The sequence below is a fragment of the Vanacampus margaritifer genome, chromosome 8 (assembly GCF_051991255.1).
Source record: "Vanacampus margaritifer isolate UIUO_Vmar chromosome 8, RoL_Vmar_1.0, whole genome shotgun sequence".
NCBI lineage: Eukaryota > Metazoa > Chordata > Actinopteri > Syngnathiformes > Syngnathidae > Vanacampus > Vanacampus margaritifer.
Genome location: NC_135439.1, coordinates 22,358,781 through 22,376,525, shown reverse-complemented (window position 1 = coordinate 22,376,525; position 17,745 = coordinate 22,358,781). Strand labels below are relative to the sequence as shown.

The window sequence follows — 17,745 nt, the reverse complement described above, 5'->3', positions numbered from 1 at the left end:
CTTCCCATCTTCCGTTTTCGGATTTTTGTTTTTAAGAATCAAGAATAAATATTGTCATTATGCAAGCATAACGAAATTTTGTTCCAGCAGCTTTCGGCACAATTTAAAAAAGCACATAGTGTAAAATACCAAACTAAACTAAATAAAATAGATCAATAAAAAGTGCATTAGATTTGTGCAAATAGGCAAATATTGCAACATTTTGTTAAAGTGCAGTTTGTGTGTGTAATTGTTCAGATTTAGTTTTTCATATATCTTTTCGGTCTTTCTGTCAAATATCTGAAATTTTTGGCAACTTTATGTACATATGGTAATTTTCTGCCTCACCTCTTCCTTTTTTTTGGACATTTTATGGCTATTTTTGAGAGTTGTTTCTGCCCTTTTGCTATCAATTTTCTGACATTTTTGGCAATTTTGTGGACATTTTATGCTATTTTTTGGGATTCCTTCTTTTGTTTTTACATTTTATAGTTACTTTTGAAAGTTTTCTTTTCTGCCTTTTAAAAAAAATCATTTTTTTAACTTCTTTGGCAATTTTGTGTACATAATATGGTAATTTATGGGATTTCTTCTTTTGTTTTTGGATATTTTATAGTTGATACTTTTTGGATGTTTACCCCCCCAAAACATACACTAAAAAAGCCGCCTCCATGTTTCACAGTACGTACAGACTTGTGAACCTACACGTCTTTTATTTATTTACGTGATAAGTTTACTTACATATTTCACAAGTTCTACAGTATGTCACATGCAACAAACAATAAAGTACGTTCATGTTTTCTCCCAGTTTCTAAATGTGTGACATCCATCAGTCAAACGTAGATAGCATATATCAACAATATCAACCAGGTAGCTATCTGCACAGTTATTAGTACAAAATAGACAAAAAAGGCTAAAAACTACAAAATATATACAAATGCACATAGAGTGCACTAACTTTAGTTTACCCTGTTGCTGAGTTGAGCTCTGGATGTTGTTTGTAGTATGAATGAATAATAATTAGCGATGCCACATTCCCAATGTCAAAGTGCCTTGATATAATCTTGTTTCAGTATAAAATAATGAGCCGTTGCTTAAAATGTAATTTTGTTCGGCATGTCACAGAGCTTAGTTGCTATAGCCTCCACTTGACAGCAGTCTTGTTGCCTTCAGTCTTTTTTTTTTTTTTTTTAAATCAAAGTGTGTCTTCACAAAATGTTCTTGTTGGTTTGGGAGATGCATTCTTTTCAATGAACAGTGACAATATGTGCTTTTTTTCCCCTTATGAATTTGCATTCAAATGTTTTTTAATATGCTAAAAAGATAAGCCATATTTCTTTGTTGCATTTGATTTTTCTGGCTTTGCATGGTTTCTTCACCTGTACTTGCAAACACTTTCTGTCAGAAGCACTGCGCTCGTCCTCGTCCACGAGCTCGTCCACGTCCCTGTCCATTCAGGCCCAGAGCTCGGGTCACCATCCTCCTGGCAACAGCACTGTCCGTCTTCGGACGCGCCTTCACTGGCTGGATGAACTCTGCACGACACAATCGGCTCTTTAGTCAGGCATTCTGCATCCACTTAATGAGGAGGAAATGGTGAAGCATTTGAAAAGACAAATGTATCTTGCAAGGTTATTTTAGTTAAAGCTACTGAACGTAGAATATTCCATTTTGAATCGCTACTGCCACCTGCTAACGAAAAATGAAACTGCACATACCCTAAAAAAAATATAAAAAAATACAAACTCAGAACAATATAAAAATGAACTATAAATTCCAAAACTATAATAACCCTGGTATCTAAAATTTGAGAAATATAGTCCTACCTGCTCGTCGAATGGCCTTTCCTTTGGCCTTTTTACTGCCTTCAGCTAGTGTTCGAGCCTTCAGCAGAGGGTGGCAGATGGAGAGGGCATGCAGTGCTGCATTACATACAGACACACACCAACTCTTTTTTTTTATTATTTGATTACATTTTTTTTTTCAAAGATAGTCACTTCCACACACAAAGTCAGTACATTTACATCCACACATTAACTGCAGCTTTAGTTACATTTTGTTTTTGTTTTCTCATAGGAAATGTGAATTGATTGTGAACTGCCGTCGTTTAAAATGACATAACAGTATAATCTTAACTTTTATGATAATTAAGGAACATTCCTGCTTGGAAGAATAAAGTTACTTCTCATAAAGTTACAATGTTGAAAAGGTTATTAAATCAAAAGTCAGGTATTAGAATAGTATAAAATAGTGTTTTAGATGTTTCTATTTTTAACCAGAGCTAGCTAATATTTAAATTTCCTGTAGTGTCATATATATCCTGTTTGAGATCTCACCTGCCGTTTGAGTGGCGAAAATTCCCAAGGCGTGTGTGTTGTCCACCCACTTGATATTCATTCCACCATCACTGATAAAAACAGGAAAATACTGCTTTAAATTAGGCCTATTTCACTGGTACACATCCAGACTTAAGAACAGCTGAAGGTTGCCTACCTATACTCGGCGAAGGCGTCCAAGAGATCATCAGTTTTGAACATGGCAGGGAAGTCGTAGATCTCGATAACGTGGCCAAAGTCATCAGGAGTGATGAGCACATTCTCGTAAACGGAGTAGTCATTGTAGACATGCTGCAGGGTGAAAGTTGCACCTTCTTGCAGGAGTGTCTTGATCTGAGGGGACGAACGCACAAAAACATATTAGAAGAAGTTCACCAAAAGCATTACGGGTGGTCCAACCTCTTCAGTCAGATCGCATGTGGCAGATTTGTTCTCGTCATCCTCCAGGCTCAATTCACTCAGGCAGGAAAGTGCAACTTCATCCTTATCAAGGCTCAAATGAGCTTTCCCTTCTGTTAATATGTCATGTACAAGGGCGCTATCTGCTGCAAAAGGAAGGGATTCTTTTTTTAATTCGAGTAATGAATTTCCCTCAGATGAGGAAGAGGAGTTTGCTGGACTGGTGATGATGGCTGAAGTTGTTGACTCTTGGACTCTTTGGGATACTTGTGACTGTGAGTTCAGGCTTTGGAGACTCTGCCGTGCAGCTCTCGGGGTGTAAAGCGCCTTGTCCGGCCTCCTCGGTGCTCTGATTCGAGTTGAGGTGGAAGATTGACTTTTAGCAGGCTTTTCATCCAGGCTGGGGTTGCTCTCTGCATCAGTGTCTTCTTCCTGTCCCTCGGCTCTACAAAACAAATGTCCTTACTTAAACTGGGGGGAAAAACCCACTAAAGGTCAAAATGAATTATTCATATCGACTATATTTTGAGTTTCTGGCTGGAAATGTAATTAAAAAGTGGAAAAGAATGAGGACAAATTGAGTTTTCGTTCTTCACACTGTATGTGCTATACCACCTGAGTTCCGAGGGGCAAACCACCACCTGACGACACCAGCTCTCCCCCACAGAGAAGCTGGTGAGCTCCGGCAGGTCCTCAATGGTCTTATGGATCAGGTATCGTAGTCTACTGGGTAGCGGTGGGAACAGGAGGACACTGGACGGTACACAGAAGAGGCAGCTGAGGTCAGACAAGCATCAGGAAGCTTTTTGACAAGAAGACACTCAACAGTTATCATTCATTATTAGGCAACGTTAATTGTTGGCTAGTAGGCTACTATATACATTACTTACTTGTCATGTTCGAGATGAAAAGCAAATTAAAAGCAAAACTAAATCCTTATATTTTCCATTTCCAACGCTGTTTTCGTGGCGATGCGCTGTTTGCCATGAAAAATTATGCCGATTTTGGTGGTCTAAACATGCGTGGAATTTATCTATCACGCCTGGCCAAAATAATTATAATATCATGTGAAGGTTCTTGTGACATTTAAAATACATAAATAATCAAATTCCAACGTGCAATCAAAACTGTCCTAACTTATTTATCTTACCTGTTGGGGCTATTCTTCTGGTATGTTTCCAGCTCATCCAAGATCTGGTGTATAAATGCATTTTCTTCCTTTGGAAGGTAAACTCCGTCGTAGCAGGGGAACGCCAGTGTGGCCAGACAACGTAATGAATTTGTTATTGAGCCAGCTCAAAAGAAAGAGCAAACAAAAACAAAAAACGAAAATGATCGCACTGAGAATGTTTAAGCTAGCAACTCGACTAGCAAACTGTACTAGATACTCTAAAAGGAAGTCGTGTAACACTAGTGTTAAACGTAATTTTCAAACAATTGTATTGCGTCAAAACGTAAACATGTGATTATTTTTTAAATTATATTATATATATTATATTATATAATATTTTTCAAAATTAGAGCAGCTGAGTGAGTAGCAGAAGTGTATTTTAGTTCCATGACATTCGCCGGTTGGAGCTTTTACTGCAGGGACGGGTGCCGAGAGCAGCCAAAATTCATGCGACAAAAAAATGGCGATTTGTCAACGGGCGTAACTACTCCAATGATTATTTCATCAGTAGTTACAGAGCCTCGTGGTGTCCAAAGTCGGTCCTCGAGGGCCGGTAGTCCTGCAGGTTTTTGAGGTTTCCCTGCTCCAACGCACCTGTTCCAATCAACAGGGTCGTTATCAGGCTTATGCAGAGCTTGCTGATGAGCTTCAGCTGTGTTAGAGAAAGGAGACATCCAAAACCTGCAGGACTACCGGCCCTCGAGGACCGACTTTGGACATTTGTCACATATGTGTAAATATCATACCCAGTGGTGTAGTGGTCCCTGGAGAAGTGGGTATATTTTCAATTTTCACAAGGTAAAAATAATAATAATAATTTTAAGTAGTCCATAAAAAAAAAACATCCTCTTTAGGAAACGGTGACATGTAAGAATTAAAAATCTGTCATTTTTCACACTAATAAAATTATCATGACTTGTTTAAAACAGTTTGTAGTTACTACTGGTAACACAAGCAGTATGAAATGATATAAAATGCCATTGTCATGATGCAAACACGCAGTATATATACGTTATTAAAAAATTACAATATTTAGTGAACAATGGGGAAAAAAAGCAAAAAACGGTCTCGTTAGATTTAAGTATTGTTTTGTGCTGAATCTTAAACCATTTGTCCCCATTCTTGTGTTTTAACTTCAAAATCAAGCCTAGCAACTATAAAACGAAACTAGAGAACTAGCCACTGTTGAACGGTGTGCATCAGGGGGGATTTAGAAGTGGATCTACTCAATACTGACTGAACAAGAAGTGGGTATACTCCATATACCCGCGTATACCCTGGACTACTGTACACTACTGATCATACCTCCAGGATGAAATTATTTCAATGTATGGAGGTGTCTTGGTTTTGCAGTAACTAAGCCAAGCAGTCAGATTATCTCTAAACGGAATACTAAACAATTAAAATGCTCACTACGTGTACATGTACTGTTTATTAAAGAAACATTCAATAAATGTTTAGCTGAGTAATAAGTGAGATATAAGGGTAACGAGAAAGGACATTTACTAAGATCAAGATTTCCCAAACAAACCTCCACTGTGGATCTCACACAAATTTTTATTAATTTGCCATAAAAAGTCAAATGGCATTTCAATCATTATCAAGCAAAACATTTTTTTAAACACGCTTTTTAATGTTCAGCACGTGAAACTTTATGCAATGCATATAGTAAGTAGGTTCTTTGAACCAAGTTCTGTGTTGGATCCGCAGCTAAAAAAAAGTTTGGGAAACCCAGACTTAAATAAATGAAATAAATGTGGTTAATAAAAATGGTACACTCCCACAATAGCAAGCATGTGTGGAATGTGGAATGGTTCTGTGGTGGTCATAAAAACAAACATTCACAATACCAGCATATAATAGTCTCAGACAATTGAAGAGTCACACTTCTAATGGTCGTCTTATAAAACTGTAAAAATATAAAATTAGGATTCATAAAAATAAAAAAAAAGTCCGATTCCAGTTTAAACATTAACCCAATAACACAGTTCCCGATTACAAACTACTTCATCACGCCTCTGATTTCACAGCAACTCTGACCAACTAGCTGTTAAACACAAAACACTGGTCTAACTCTTCAAGGAAGAGCGGTTGATGCTCAACAATGGCACAATTTTAAAGGCCTGGTCTTGATCAGCTTAATACACCAACTTGTGTACAATAAGACAGTCACCACGTGTACAAAGAAACACAGGCAGCCAGAGGGGTATACATACAGTATATAAATAAAAACAACTGAGCAGGAAATTATTATATACATCGATTCAGGGGAAGAAGATGTCTGTGTGGACACATGATCAGTTGGTCACCAGTCTAAAGACAAGAAAAATATGATTGTGTAAGTACAATGAATAAGTAAAAACATTTGTTTTGCATTTGATATACGATAAAACCCCCAAATCAAATGCATCGGCAAAAAATATACAAACTACATAAAATACAGCATACCCTGGGCTTAACTTGTAGGGACAAAACTTCTGTCTTCGAAGACTGTAATTTCAACCTGAAAGATGGTCAGTTAAGAACAATTTCCAATGATATTTTAAAATGTATTTTGCTATTTGTCAAAAAATTATTCAACATGAGCACAGGATACGACTCTGAGGCCTCTCTCGATGGGGTCAGTCAGCAGTAGGCTTCTGGGAATGTAGACCTTCTCATTTTGGTCCTTAATGTATTTGGCGACCTTCTTTAACACCTGCACACACACAGAGGAGCAGTGGTAATTTATCTTAATTACACTTCTGTACGTACATATCAACAAAGGAGACTAGAAGAATTAACACAACATTTTATGAGAATAAAAGGTGTAAATCTGAAAAGATCTCGGACTCCTTCACCAAAAAGGTATTTTTGGACTTCACTGGACACCCAAATCTATGTGATGTTCTTTCACCAGATCGGCAAAAACATTTTCAGTATATATTGCTTCATGTCTTGATAATGATAATATATCACTTCCAAAACAGAACCAAGTTTACCTTTTCATACTGGGTCTCCATACAGAGGAATATGGTGTAGGCAGTGAGGCAGGCCAGGCAACCCTCTAAGTAGGATTTGCCTCCCAGCTTCTCTGCTTCGGCGTACAGGTTGTTTAAAGTCTGGACGGTCTCCTCAAAGTGTTGCCTATCGATCTAAAGAGCAACAAAAACAAGTGAGTCAGCATCGGTTTTGTTGCCATGTAAGTGAATAAATGTCACTTTAGTATGAATTTGTCTGGGTGACTTTGTGCAGACATGAGACATAAACGAGTAATTCTGATTCAGTTCGGACTGCGCACAATATGTGCGCGGGTCAATGACTTACCCTGGATTCGAGTTCGGCGGGGAACTTGTTCTGGAACTTGCAAAGAGTTCCTGAGCTGTAGTCCCTCTGGATGAACACCTTGGTGCTGACAACGGGCTGCTGGAGCTCCTGTAAACTGTGAGTCTTCACAAACAAATCACAATTTCTTTCATTTTCCACACAAATCACTTTGTCATAAACGTCATCAGTGTTTTTATTTTACAATAACTTGATAATAGCTGAAAGATCTTGTTTATTCGTCTACATGATTGTAGCGCAACGAACTCGTAGGCACTAATTGAGATTTGATACCTCACCCTTGCTAATAAAACTTAGCTTACATTTTGTGTAGCTACTTACTCGTTGGTAAAGACACTACGGTCAAATTTCGTTGTTGCCATAACAAACAATGGGTAAGCGCATTTATGTCGCTTACTTGCTAAGACACCTAAGCCTACTCAGGGTTTTCCTAGACAAAAACAAATACCAAAATGTCGTACCTCAGCCATACTGGACGTATCCCTCTTTGTTGCTGCGCATCTGGACTGCGCAACCAGTAACCACAGCAATGTGTGCCAACGTCACTTCTGGTGTGCGGCTTCAAATTAAAAGATACATTTAATTTTACAACAGGAGTCGTTTTCCATCATTTTTATGTTAGTTACATGGTAACTTAATGTATTTTACATCTCTTCTGTTGACCTCAGTGAGGTTCAGGTGACAGGTCTCTCAAACGTGCGTACTTCACCTTACTCCATTTTACAAGTTCAAACTCTTTACTTTTAGGCAGTTGATTTCCCTGCTCCTCCTGGGAATTCATTGGCAGCGTACTGATCATAGTGCTCCTTAATGGTGGCATTTGCATTTTGCCCCCTAAAATCTTTCACCTGCACTTGACCAGTAATTTTGCTGATTTAATAATATACATACTGCATATAATTGATTTGCTGCTGACATACTTCACGCCATTTATCGGTAAGATAGTGAAAATGTGAATATTTGCAAGTCAATTTAGTGTGTTCCCCTAAATTTTGTACTCCATTTTTTTAAGTGCAGCCCTGCCTGAAAGGCAGTGTATTTAGTGCTTTCTAGTGGTTAATTAAGGGAATGCAATGACCTATGTTCAAAACTCGAACATTTTGAAGCACATGCACTCTAGTGCCTCAGAGAGACCACACTGCAAGTCTCGAATTATGTTCGCCAAGTCCTCTTTTGGATGGCAGCGAAACCTACGTAATTATTGATTAAATAAAAAACGCGATGTGTGTGTGTGGGGTGTCTATTATTGAAATAGTGGGATTTTACAATTAATATTGAACACGTTCCCTTAATGTGTAGTTTAAAACAGTTAAGCACAGTTCACTTTAAGTGCCTCAGTGTGGTAGCCTGGCAATAGTCAGGTTGATTTGTGCTTCAATCAAGGGAGTTATCCACAATATGAGTCTTGGACTGCTCCGCGTTGATTTGCTCACTCGCTGTACAACACACGAAGCAGAATCATGTGCATATCTACCCAACTTTTGTTTTGACCAATCACAGCAAAGGATACAAATGTCACAGACATGCAACTGTTGTGACTAGCCGATATGGCATTGAGTTTATGTTGTCAGTTTTGCAATGTTGATATGCGGATACAAGAGACTAATTCAGTAAGAACATAATTGCAGCGTCCACCAGTGTCGCCATATTGGGTTTGTTTCTTCCCACGGCTTCGGGGCTTTTTGTTTTTGTCACAGTTTCATATCCCGTCCCCAAATACAATGTTGCTGTGATTGGTCCAAACCAACAGTGGTTCGTAGCGGTTGAAATCAGTGGGAGCGGTACTAGATGTATTCTCGGGAATTTGTGAACTCACAAATACCGCGAGAATACATCTTGGGAGAGCAAGGTTATCAGTGGTGGGGCCTGTGACAAAAATACTTCAAATACTCAATGTTTGACATTTTATTGAAATTGTGGTGTTGATTCACTGTAGTTGAAGTCTTAGTCAAACAGCCCGAAGCCCATGTCATCGTCTGACTCCTCAGACTCCTCCTTGACTTCCTCCTTAGCGGCAGCTGGAGCTGCTGCAGTCTTAGCTGCAACTGGTGCTGCCACTGCAGCAAAGGCAGATGGGTCAGCAAGGAAGGCTTTGACCTGTGTGACAAGATAACTCACCATTAGTAATGATATAATCAGTATTAAAATAAAAGACACATTGTGCATTTGCATTACTGCTACACTTCTCAAATACAAACCTTGTCTGCCAGGGGGAAGGAGTAGTCTGTCTCCACAGCGATGGCAAGAACTCTCTTGTAGCCATTGATGACAGTATGGGGCACAGAGGCAAGAGTGGGATAGCCAATCTCAAGAGACACACTGGCAATGTTCCTCACACCCTAGAGACGATGTAAAATATTTTACACTGAAGCGAAAAAAATCTTAGAATACTTGGGCTGGCACAACCGTTTCTGCTCACCTCCAGGAACCTGGCATGCAGAGAGGCCTCAGTGATGTCAAGCACATCGGGACTGTAGACGCTGCCATTGTCATACACTTGTTGGATGATGAGTCCGTAGGAGAAGGGGGAGATGTTTAACATGTTGAGCAGTGTAGCCTCGCTGGCACCAACTTTGTCACCAGTCTTGATCAGACCAACATCACTCTGAAGGAAACTGATTGGTCAGTTCAAGTTTGTACATGACATTGCTTTATTTTGCTTGCACTGCATGTTTTTAATTTTAAAAAAATTAACACGCTACTTTTATTTCTTTATTTTGCTTTTAATTTTCATTTATGTAGCACATTGAGTTAACCTTTACGAAATGCACTATATAAATAAATCTGCCTTAAATCTTACCAAAATTTCAATGGTTCCCCTAGAAATCTTGGTGGTAATGCCCAGAGCCTGGAAGAAGGAGGTCTTCTCAGGACCCAGACCAGTATTCTGGGCAGGCACTGTCACGTCACAGGGGGCAATGGCTCCAGCTCGAGCAGCAGCTGGCACCTGATTCATTCCAGAAAGATTACTTGGGTTATTTTTGACAAGCACAACACTACTTTCCATATGTCTGAAACCTTGCGTCCCTTGGCTGTCAGGTTTGGACAGACAGGTATAGCTGGAAACAGGTTATTGTTTGCAGGGGGAACGACAACACAGCACCACACAAGCTGCACTGTAACTTTCCTGCATACTGGACCCAAAATGTGTGATTTCTCAATTTATAAAAACAAAAAAATCTAAACAGTTTACAAATGCTGCCAAAACACCATCAATAAGTATCATTTGGTAGCAGGTGTCATCTGTGCATTACCTTGTTGGCCACCAACAGGTCCCTGACCTCTGCCAGATCTTCCTTGGTGAAGACAAAACCCACATTTCCTTTAATGTGGGGCAGAAGCCTGTTAAAACGAGACATTGCTATCAAAGTGCCAGTGTAAAAAGAATTTTAACGAAAAACATGTCTGAAACCTTGCGTCCCTGGCTGTCAGGGGGTTTGGACAAACAGGGATAGCTTGGAAACATCTTACTGTTTGCAGGGGGAACGACAACACAGCACCACACAAGCTGCGCTGTAACTTTCCTGCAACTGATATTTCAAAAAGTGGAAGCATGGGGGAAAAACTCACTTCTCCAAAGCAGGGTTGTTCTCCAGGTGGCCACGAATAGCCTTGCGCATCATGGTATTTTTACCCATCAGCACCACAGCTTTGCTACGCAGAGAACAACGGATGGTCTGCATCTGCTTGGAGCCCACGTTGTCGGCTCCGACGATGAAGCATTTTGGATAGTCATCCAAGAGTTGCTAGACAAATATTAAACATTAGTTAATGATTATTAACACAAACAGTATGAAGACTATAAATGCTTGCTGGTGGATACCTACAATGATTTTCAGAAAATAGTTGGACTTCCACGTGGCCCTGTCTTCCCTGGGCATCTTTGCAGTGCTGCCAAGGATTCGCTAAAAAGCTGTTTTAAAGACAAGGTAGTACCTGCGACCAAAAAGTACTAGTTTTGAAACTTGCATTTCATTATACACACTTTTTTTTTTTTTTTTTTTAATAACAGGCTAACAGCGCCTTTTATATACACCGGACTATTTTTGGTCTCAAGTACTTTCACAATCTATACTTAATGTGGCAAGACTGTAATATGTAGGTCTTGAGTTATATTAATAAAAAGGTTTTAAGAGTAAAACTGGTGCGATTTAAAAGGCAAGTTTATTGAACGAATATTTTTAAATGACATTTCATCCCAATAACAAGACGTACTATCATTATAAAGTATCGATACTATTTATTGGCAAGTATGCGAACGTAAATGAATATTTACAGGAAAAAAAGTTATTACAAATCAATAGTGAGGCTAAGCGGATCCGAAAAAGGATGGATAACCAAAGTGACACGTGCTAAACTGCTAACGCTCGCTAAGGTTAGCCAGCGGTTAGCAAGCTAGCGGTGCCTAACAGGCCTAACTACGTGGAGCCGTACAATTAAACATGCAGTCAAAATCCCGCAAATACAATAAAACTGTTGAAATCCAGACGACAAATTCCCCTTGTTGTCTACATCTGAAAATTGTCATTTTTTCCGGCGGCTTTACAGTCAACAAGAAGAGACTCACCGCGTCTGAGGGTCGCGTGGAAGAAAGAGGAAGCGGAAAGACACAAACGGTTCTTATAGAAAAGTGTTTGGCCAATCGCGTTGGACTTGTGGGCGTACCATGACAACTATTGGGCAATGCAAATGTCAGTTATGCGGAAAGAAAGTGTGCTTTGACATAAGGACTAATATTTCAAGTAAAACAACAAAAATAAAACAAAAAGTGGGATCTGATTATTTCTTTTAATATAAAATTGTATTTGCTTCCTTTCTACTGCTCTACACGACAGTCTGGTAGGTGGCGGTAATGCGCCTAACGTTGGTTTGCGAACCGTCAAATAAACTACTAAAGAAGAAGACGTTATCGCGATAAAAACACGTGGTAGCAGATTGAGCGGTCAGTCAAGTGTATTTTTTATTTTTAAATATAGCCCTTAATCATAAAAAAGACTTAATTCGCCAACCTAATAATGCTGCTACACCAACTTCCACGAGAATTGTGGGTCCAAGTACTGGGATATCTTAACGTGGCAGACAAGCACAGCGTCCGGGCGACTTGCACATACTTAAAGGAACTTGTTGACTGCAGATTGCTGTGGAAAGACTGGACTATAGTTCTGTCTTTCCCTAAAGCTTATTACACTCGACAGTTCTGGGAGACGCTACGCCGAAGAAAAGTCAATCAGGTGGTTATGAGAAGCACCAGAGAGAAGGACTGGAAGCAGTTATCTCGTGGCCTCCCGTCTGTCACCAAATTGATCGTGGACCAAAGCTCTCAAGAGATTTTGGGCTATTTGAAGAACTTTGCCCATTTAACGCATCTGTCTGTGAGATGCAGTTCCGACTCACTTTTGCCGAACGCCTCCACAATGTATGAAGCGGACAAGCTGACGCATCTGAGCATCTGTCAAGTGAGGTTTTCCTCGATAGCCATAAACCAGTTAATTGCTGCTCTCACAGAATTTAGGAATCTGACATCTCTGGTGTGTCATGACATTGGGATCAGTAAACAATGTTCAAAGACGATTCAAATAATACTTTGCTGCCTTCCTCGCCTGAAGCATTTGTCAATAGCTTGTGGGTGTCATGTGTCCGGACAAAATGTCTTTCCAACTTTCCCATTGAAGGCGACGCATCCACTATCCAGTTTGGAACTCATTCACATGGATTATATAGTACCACGTATGCTAACGAAGCTACTGCTCAATTTGCAGACACTGGTTCTCGTCTACAGGTCCTATATTTACGGTTGCGCCACTGAATCTGTCGCGTGGGACGTTGCCAACGAGAACCTGGCAGGATGGCTGAGTGGCCTCCATCGACTGTCAACCTTGGTCATCAAATATAGTGGGCGCGTAAACGGATACGCCAATTCCATCCCAGCTTCGGTGAGCCGGCTCACGCTCCGTATCCCCGGAACAAGCACAGAGGAGATTGCGTCCATTGCATCGCACGTCCCCAATCTCCGCCATCTCCATGTAGACTCCTGGCCCATAAATAATGGAACTTTCGCTGCTCAAATCCCTCAGCTCTTCCCAAAACTCCAAAGTGTCAAAATCAGAGGTGAACATGTGTCAGAAGAGGACTTTTTAGGCTTTCAGAAGATGGCGGACCTGAGGCATGTGGAGCTGTTGGATAGTAATCCTCACTCGTCTAAAATGGTTGCAAAACTGCAAATGCTCACTAACTACAGAATTAAAGTTACAATTGCATGTACAGAAGACATTTTGGACTGTCGCTGCAGCTATTAGTCACTTTTTGACACCAAAAAACAGTGACGCGTATATACGACCTACATTTTTAAAATATATTTTTCAAGTAAAGCAACAATGGATCCACTTGTACTATATCATGTTATTTTTATTTCTATCATGTCAAGCGGTTTACTGATGTTGGCAGATGGGCCTTTTCAAAATAATCATAACCGGATGGAGTTTTGCCAATTACACACCAATATTTTCTTACTTTGTTTGTTCACTAAGTGAAGCTCTGACTCTATTAAATCCTGTAAGGAAGCATCATGGGAGATGTGCGTGTCTCAGTTAATGCAGCCAGTTACCACAATGGAGCGGTTTGGGTTAGATTTGTGCTGCAGAAGCTCCTGAGCATGATAATACTTTTACAGCAGAATCTTTGTTTCCAAGTAGAAATGTCCAATGGGGGGGGGGGGGCATAACTAATATATGTTCTGAAATCCACCGTGTCTAACAGGAGAGTTTTGTGTAAATTCCAGCTTTTGTGTGACTGGACCAAGGTTAACTTATTATAGTTCATACATTAATAAAATAAACTAAAGTATGTAATGTTTTACGTTTACGAAATTAAGAGACCCCCCCAGCCCCTTCCTCTCAAAAAATACATTAAAACTCAATTTTACGTTTATAAAAGTAATAAATGTTTATACTTTTTTTTCAGTCTGTCAATTTCATACATGAGTTTTCAGGGTTTATTTTAAATGTATTTCAGTATTACTATTTTCCTTTATTACAAAATACTTCAACCTTTTTTTACATTATTAAACTTGCACTCAAATATTACTTATATAAATTGAACTAAAATGAAGCATTTTTTTTTAAATAGACAAATTTTATGTTTCAAATTTTTATGTTACATTCGAGAAATATAAAAAGTCGGAGTTATCCCACTCGGATTGTCACAGTTCTGACCTTAAAGCGTTCGAGACGAAATGTAAACAAAGATGGCTGAGTGATTCCGATAAATTGTTCTGGTTAACGCAGTCAAATCACGTGTTACATGAACATATGTCAAATACCGTTAGATGGAAGTCGGTCCGTGAAGTCGGGGTCCCCCACCCACCGACGTCACAAAGGGGTGTTTCGTTCCTGTGCAAACTTCCAGAGATGAAGTCTGAAAGTCCGACTTTTCTTGAACGCAGCATTAAAACTGAAGGCTCCTCTGGATACATATTTCTTGATTAGAAACTTTGTTTCGGGGAAACTTCTCTCTCTCGCGCTTTTTTTTTTAAAACTAACAGGAAAAAAATGTCTGTTTGTATAATGCCCCTGTTTGTGAAAAATAATCAAAATCTTTATCAGACTGAAACTTTGACTTTGTGTTGACAAGCAGGACTAACAGAAGTCACAAACCAATGCCAGAAATAAAGAGCTTATTTTATTTGCATTGGTTAGATCAATCAATTTGTAATCAGGCCCCACATAAGCTTACATAGAACCCAAGCAAGCCAAAGTTCCTTTGAAAATAAAATTCCCCGAGATCACAAAATGTTTTCTTACATATTTTGCTTAATCTCGCTTGAAATTGCAAGTCAACCCCAAAAATTCTTTACAATAATATGTTGTATATGCCCCCACTAATCTAAACACGGCATTCTGATTCATATTGCGTTTGTGGAATACGAGTTGAGCAGCAAAATCTATCCATTTTTATCCATCTCTTAGGGCGCCCATTTTGTCACTTGCTGTCGAGTGGAAATGACATCATAGTTGTTCAGGTAACAACCAATCAGGGTTCAGCTTCAGAAAATAGGTGAATCATGATTGGTCGCTACCTGAGCAACTAAGATGTCATTTTCATTTGACAGCAAGTGGCAAAAAGGCTGCGGCCTGAGACAGATCAAAGTGGATGGATTTTGCTGCTTGACTCATTCCAATGACACAAACGCAATATTTATCAGAAAAACATGTTTAGACTAGTGGGGATAAGAAAAGTTTGGGGTTGACTTTCCCTTTAAAAGCTCGTCTTCCTTGACAGGCAGAAACTAAGAGGTAACTGTAAGAAGACTACATGGAGAATAAAAATCTCTTTCTGCTAACATTTGCAGGCTAACAGTCTAACTGAAGGTGAGATATGTGAAAAGCTGTGAATGTTTAAATCAGCACGATGTGTACAGTCACTGTCTCACCAAGGGGCAAAATTTCCCCTCTTTTCCTCCTCTGCTCTTCTACTACAGTGAACATGTGCACATTTTGAAAGTAGATGCAGCACAGCAGACAAAAGTCTCCCTGAATTCACACCAGAAAGGCTCAAATCACAGGCAAGACCACACAGTGTATTCGACCTTATTGCATTGACACATTTGGCACGTTGCATCCTCCACCTTACAACTCTTAATGTATATTCAACACATGGCACACCCGATGATGAAAACTAAGCGTGTGGAAAAAAGTCATGGCGTGACTAAATACATGTAGCACACAACAATCTGCTACCATTTGGCACTTGTAGCAACATCACAGATTTGAGTTTTGAAAGAAAGAAAGAAAAAAAAATAGCACTGGGTTTTCTTCGACCTGCAAGCTCGTAAAAGTGTGTTTATGTGTGCATGGCAGAAAACAGGCTGGACTACCATCAGCCTGCATGCCAGTAGAGCCAGCTCTCTCCACAGAAATGCACACTACAAATATATATTCTCATCAAAACGGAGACAAAACACAGTTCTGTCAAACGCTCGACAGCATAGAAATGTACTGTCGATTCCGATTGTGATGTCAGCTGGCTGCTAGGGCTTATAAAACTACAGCATGTAAACAACAGTAGCATGCACTAGCATAAACCACTTTTTTGTATTCAATACCGTGATCATTTCACAACTGTAAAAGTACGAAAAACTGAACAGATGCATAATTTGTGCTGCTAAGAATTTGTTACAATTTTAGAAATTGTGCATGAAAAAATAAAAAAATGTTTTTTTAATGCACTTAAAGTCAAACATCACTAAGCGTGCCTATTTCTAAGTGAATGGCAGAATAGAAAGAAAAAAACAAGGCTACTCCCTGTGGTATAAAATTACTAATGTGTAAGAGTCACCTGTAGGTTGCCAACTAACGTTGATTACACTTTGAGTGAGGGAAGAATTTTTTGGGTCAATCACTGATCAGTGAGTTTGAGAGAAGAAAGATAATTGACCACTAATTCGATCAGACGATGGAGCAATGTAGTTTTTTAAACAGCTTTTATATTTACTCCACAGTCAACCGCCGCCATTTGCGGGGGATATGGACTGGCCCCGCCTACAAATAGCAAAAACATGGATAATTCATGGCAATTGAAATGCATAGGGGGAAAAATTTTTAACCCAAAAACTTCTTCAAAAATCTACGGAAAAGGATTAATTAGGGCCAGTGAAGAGAAAAATTCTCGGAATTCAGATTTTCTGACTTCCCCTCACAATTCATAGCTCCATGTCACAAAGTCAGAATGGGCCCTTTGCACAAATCCACTACTTCCTGTACTCAATACCACTCCTTCATTTCCTGTCTTTAATGATTGGACAAACTGATTAATCCAGATGTGTCTGGCCATTGTCGTTGTGGTTATTGAGGTCAGGCACATCTGGATTAATCAATTTGTCCAATCATTAAAGACAGGAAATGAAGGAGTGGTACCGACTTCAGTAAGTAGTGGATTTGTGCAAAGAGCTCATTCTGACTTTAAAGACAGAATTCTCACTTTAAAGTCAGAAGTCTGAGAATAAAGTGAGGATCCTGCCAACCCTTTTTTCTCTCTTCACTGGCTTTAATCCTCTTCTGTAAAAATCACTGATAAACATTGAATATAACATATAATGTCTTATTTTGCTGAGCTGATCAATGACGTCATTGATCTGCTCAAAAATATCGTCCGATCCCGATCCAATCAGTCTAGCAAAAAGGTACCAAAGCACCTAAAGCCAGTAAGCATCCAATTTTTTCCCCAATATATATGCACTTTAACTGGAGAGTATAAAAATAAAAGTCACACTAGCTTGTAAAATTGAGCGTGTGACAATTGTGACAAGTCTCATCAAGAGATCTGTGTTTGGAGAGAGCAAAGACAAAGAACTGCTTGGAGGTTTGCTCATAGATTATTCACGCCGATTGGCTGCACAAATGCCATAACTGCTCTCCGCAATGCATTCAGTCAAGCGGCTGACTAACTTTAAACTTACACAAACACATTGGGAGATTTGTGTTATTTTGTTAATGATTCATACTAAAAAAATCTCTTTGGGCTGGCTGATAAAATACCTTT

At 39.3% G+C, this 17,745-nt stretch overlaps 3 protein-coding genes and 1 non-coding gene across 4 annotated transcripts; all 4 read right to left on the bottom strand.

Annotated features, from left to right (window-relative positions):
• Positions 1 to 675: 675 nt before the first annotated feature.
• r3hcc1 (R3H domain and coiled-coil containing 1) lies at positions 676 to 5,147 on the bottom strand. The gene is made up of 8 exons (XM_077573555.1): positions 5,123 to 5,147; positions 3,865 to 4,009; positions 3,330 to 3,467; positions 2,715 to 3,159; positions 2,473 to 2,648; positions 2,316 to 2,386; positions 1,806 to 1,901; positions 676 to 1,514 (listed from the first exon to the last, which is right to left on the bottom strand). The coding sequence occupies exons 1-8, from the start codon at positions 5,145 to 5,147 to the stop codon at positions 1,381 to 1,383; spliced, it is 1,230 nt and encodes a 409-aa protein (XP_077429681.1). The 3' UTR covers positions 676 to 1,380.
• A 151-nt stretch (positions 5,148 to 5,298) lies between these two features.
• LOC144056104 (golgin subfamily A member 7-like) lies at positions 5,299 to 7,745 on the bottom strand. The gene is made up of 6 exons (XM_077572528.1): positions 7,671 to 7,745; positions 7,192 to 7,314; positions 6,867 to 7,019; positions 6,482 to 6,583; positions 6,334 to 6,388; positions 5,299 to 6,198 (listed from the first exon to the last, which is right to left on the bottom strand). The coding sequence occupies exons 1-5, from the start codon at positions 7,677 to 7,679 to the stop codon at positions 6,341 to 6,343; spliced, it is 435 nt and encodes a 144-aa protein (XP_077428654.1). The 5' UTR covers positions 7,680 to 7,745; the 3' UTR covers positions 5,299 to 6,198; positions 6,334 to 6,340.
• Positions 7,746 to 9,099: 1,354 nt separating this feature from the next.
• Positions 9,100 to 11,892, bottom strand: rplp0 (ribosomal protein, large, P0). The gene is made up of 8 exons (XM_077572527.1): positions 11,777 to 11,892; positions 11,037 to 11,145; positions 10,780 to 10,955; positions 10,464 to 10,551; positions 10,010 to 10,156; positions 9,629 to 9,814; positions 9,408 to 9,548; positions 9,100 to 9,306 (listed from the first exon to the last, which is right to left on the bottom strand). The coding sequence occupies exons 2-8, from the start codon at positions 11,088 to 11,090 to the stop codon at positions 9,154 to 9,156; spliced, it is 945 nt and encodes a 314-aa protein (XP_077428653.1). The 5' UTR covers positions 11,091 to 11,145; positions 11,777 to 11,892; the 3' UTR covers positions 9,100 to 9,153.
• LOC144057186 (small nucleolar RNA SNORA63) lies at positions 10,611 to 10,739 on the bottom strand. Its single transcript, XR_013295183.1, has one exon. It is a non-coding gene; the product is annotated as a small nucleolar RNA SNORA63 (small nucleolar RNA).
• Positions 11,893 to 17,745: the final 5,853 nt, after the last annotated feature.

Bases quoted from the DNA above. Each gene is read 5' to 3' on its own strand.
- LOC144056104 (XM_077572528.1), bottom strand. The intron at 6,584-6,866 runs GTAAACTTGGTT...GTGTGTGTGCAG, and splicing joins TGGAGACCCAGTATGAAAAG to GTGTTAAAGAAGGTCGCCAA. The intron at 6,389-6,481 runs GTATCCTGTGCT...ACCATCTTTCAG, and splicing joins TCGAGAGAGGCCTCAGAGTC to GTTGAAATTACAGTCTTCGA.
- r3hcc1 (XM_077573555.1), bottom strand. From the start codon at position 5,147: ATGGAGTATACCCACTTCTTGTTCA. The intron at 3,468-3,864 runs GTAAGATAAATA...TGTACCGTCCAG, and splicing joins CAGAAGAATAGCCCCAACAG to TGTCCTCCTGTTCCCACCGC. The intron at 1,902-2,315 runs GTGAGATCTCAA...TATGTAATGCAG, and splicing joins TTTCGCCACTCAAACGGCAG to CACTGCATGCCCTCTCCATC.
- rplp0 (XM_077572527.1), bottom strand. From the start codon at position 11,090: ATGCCCAGGGAAGACAGGGCCACGTGGAAGTCCAACTATTTTCTGAAA. The intron at 9,549-9,628 runs GTGAGCAGAAAC...CATCGTCTCTAG, and splicing joins TGCATGCCAGGTTCCTGGAG to GGTGTGAGGAACATTGCCAG. The intron at 9,307-9,407 runs GTTTGTATTTGA...CTTGTCACACAG, and splicing joins CCTTCCCCCTGGCAGACAAG to GTCAAAGCCTTCCTTGCTGA.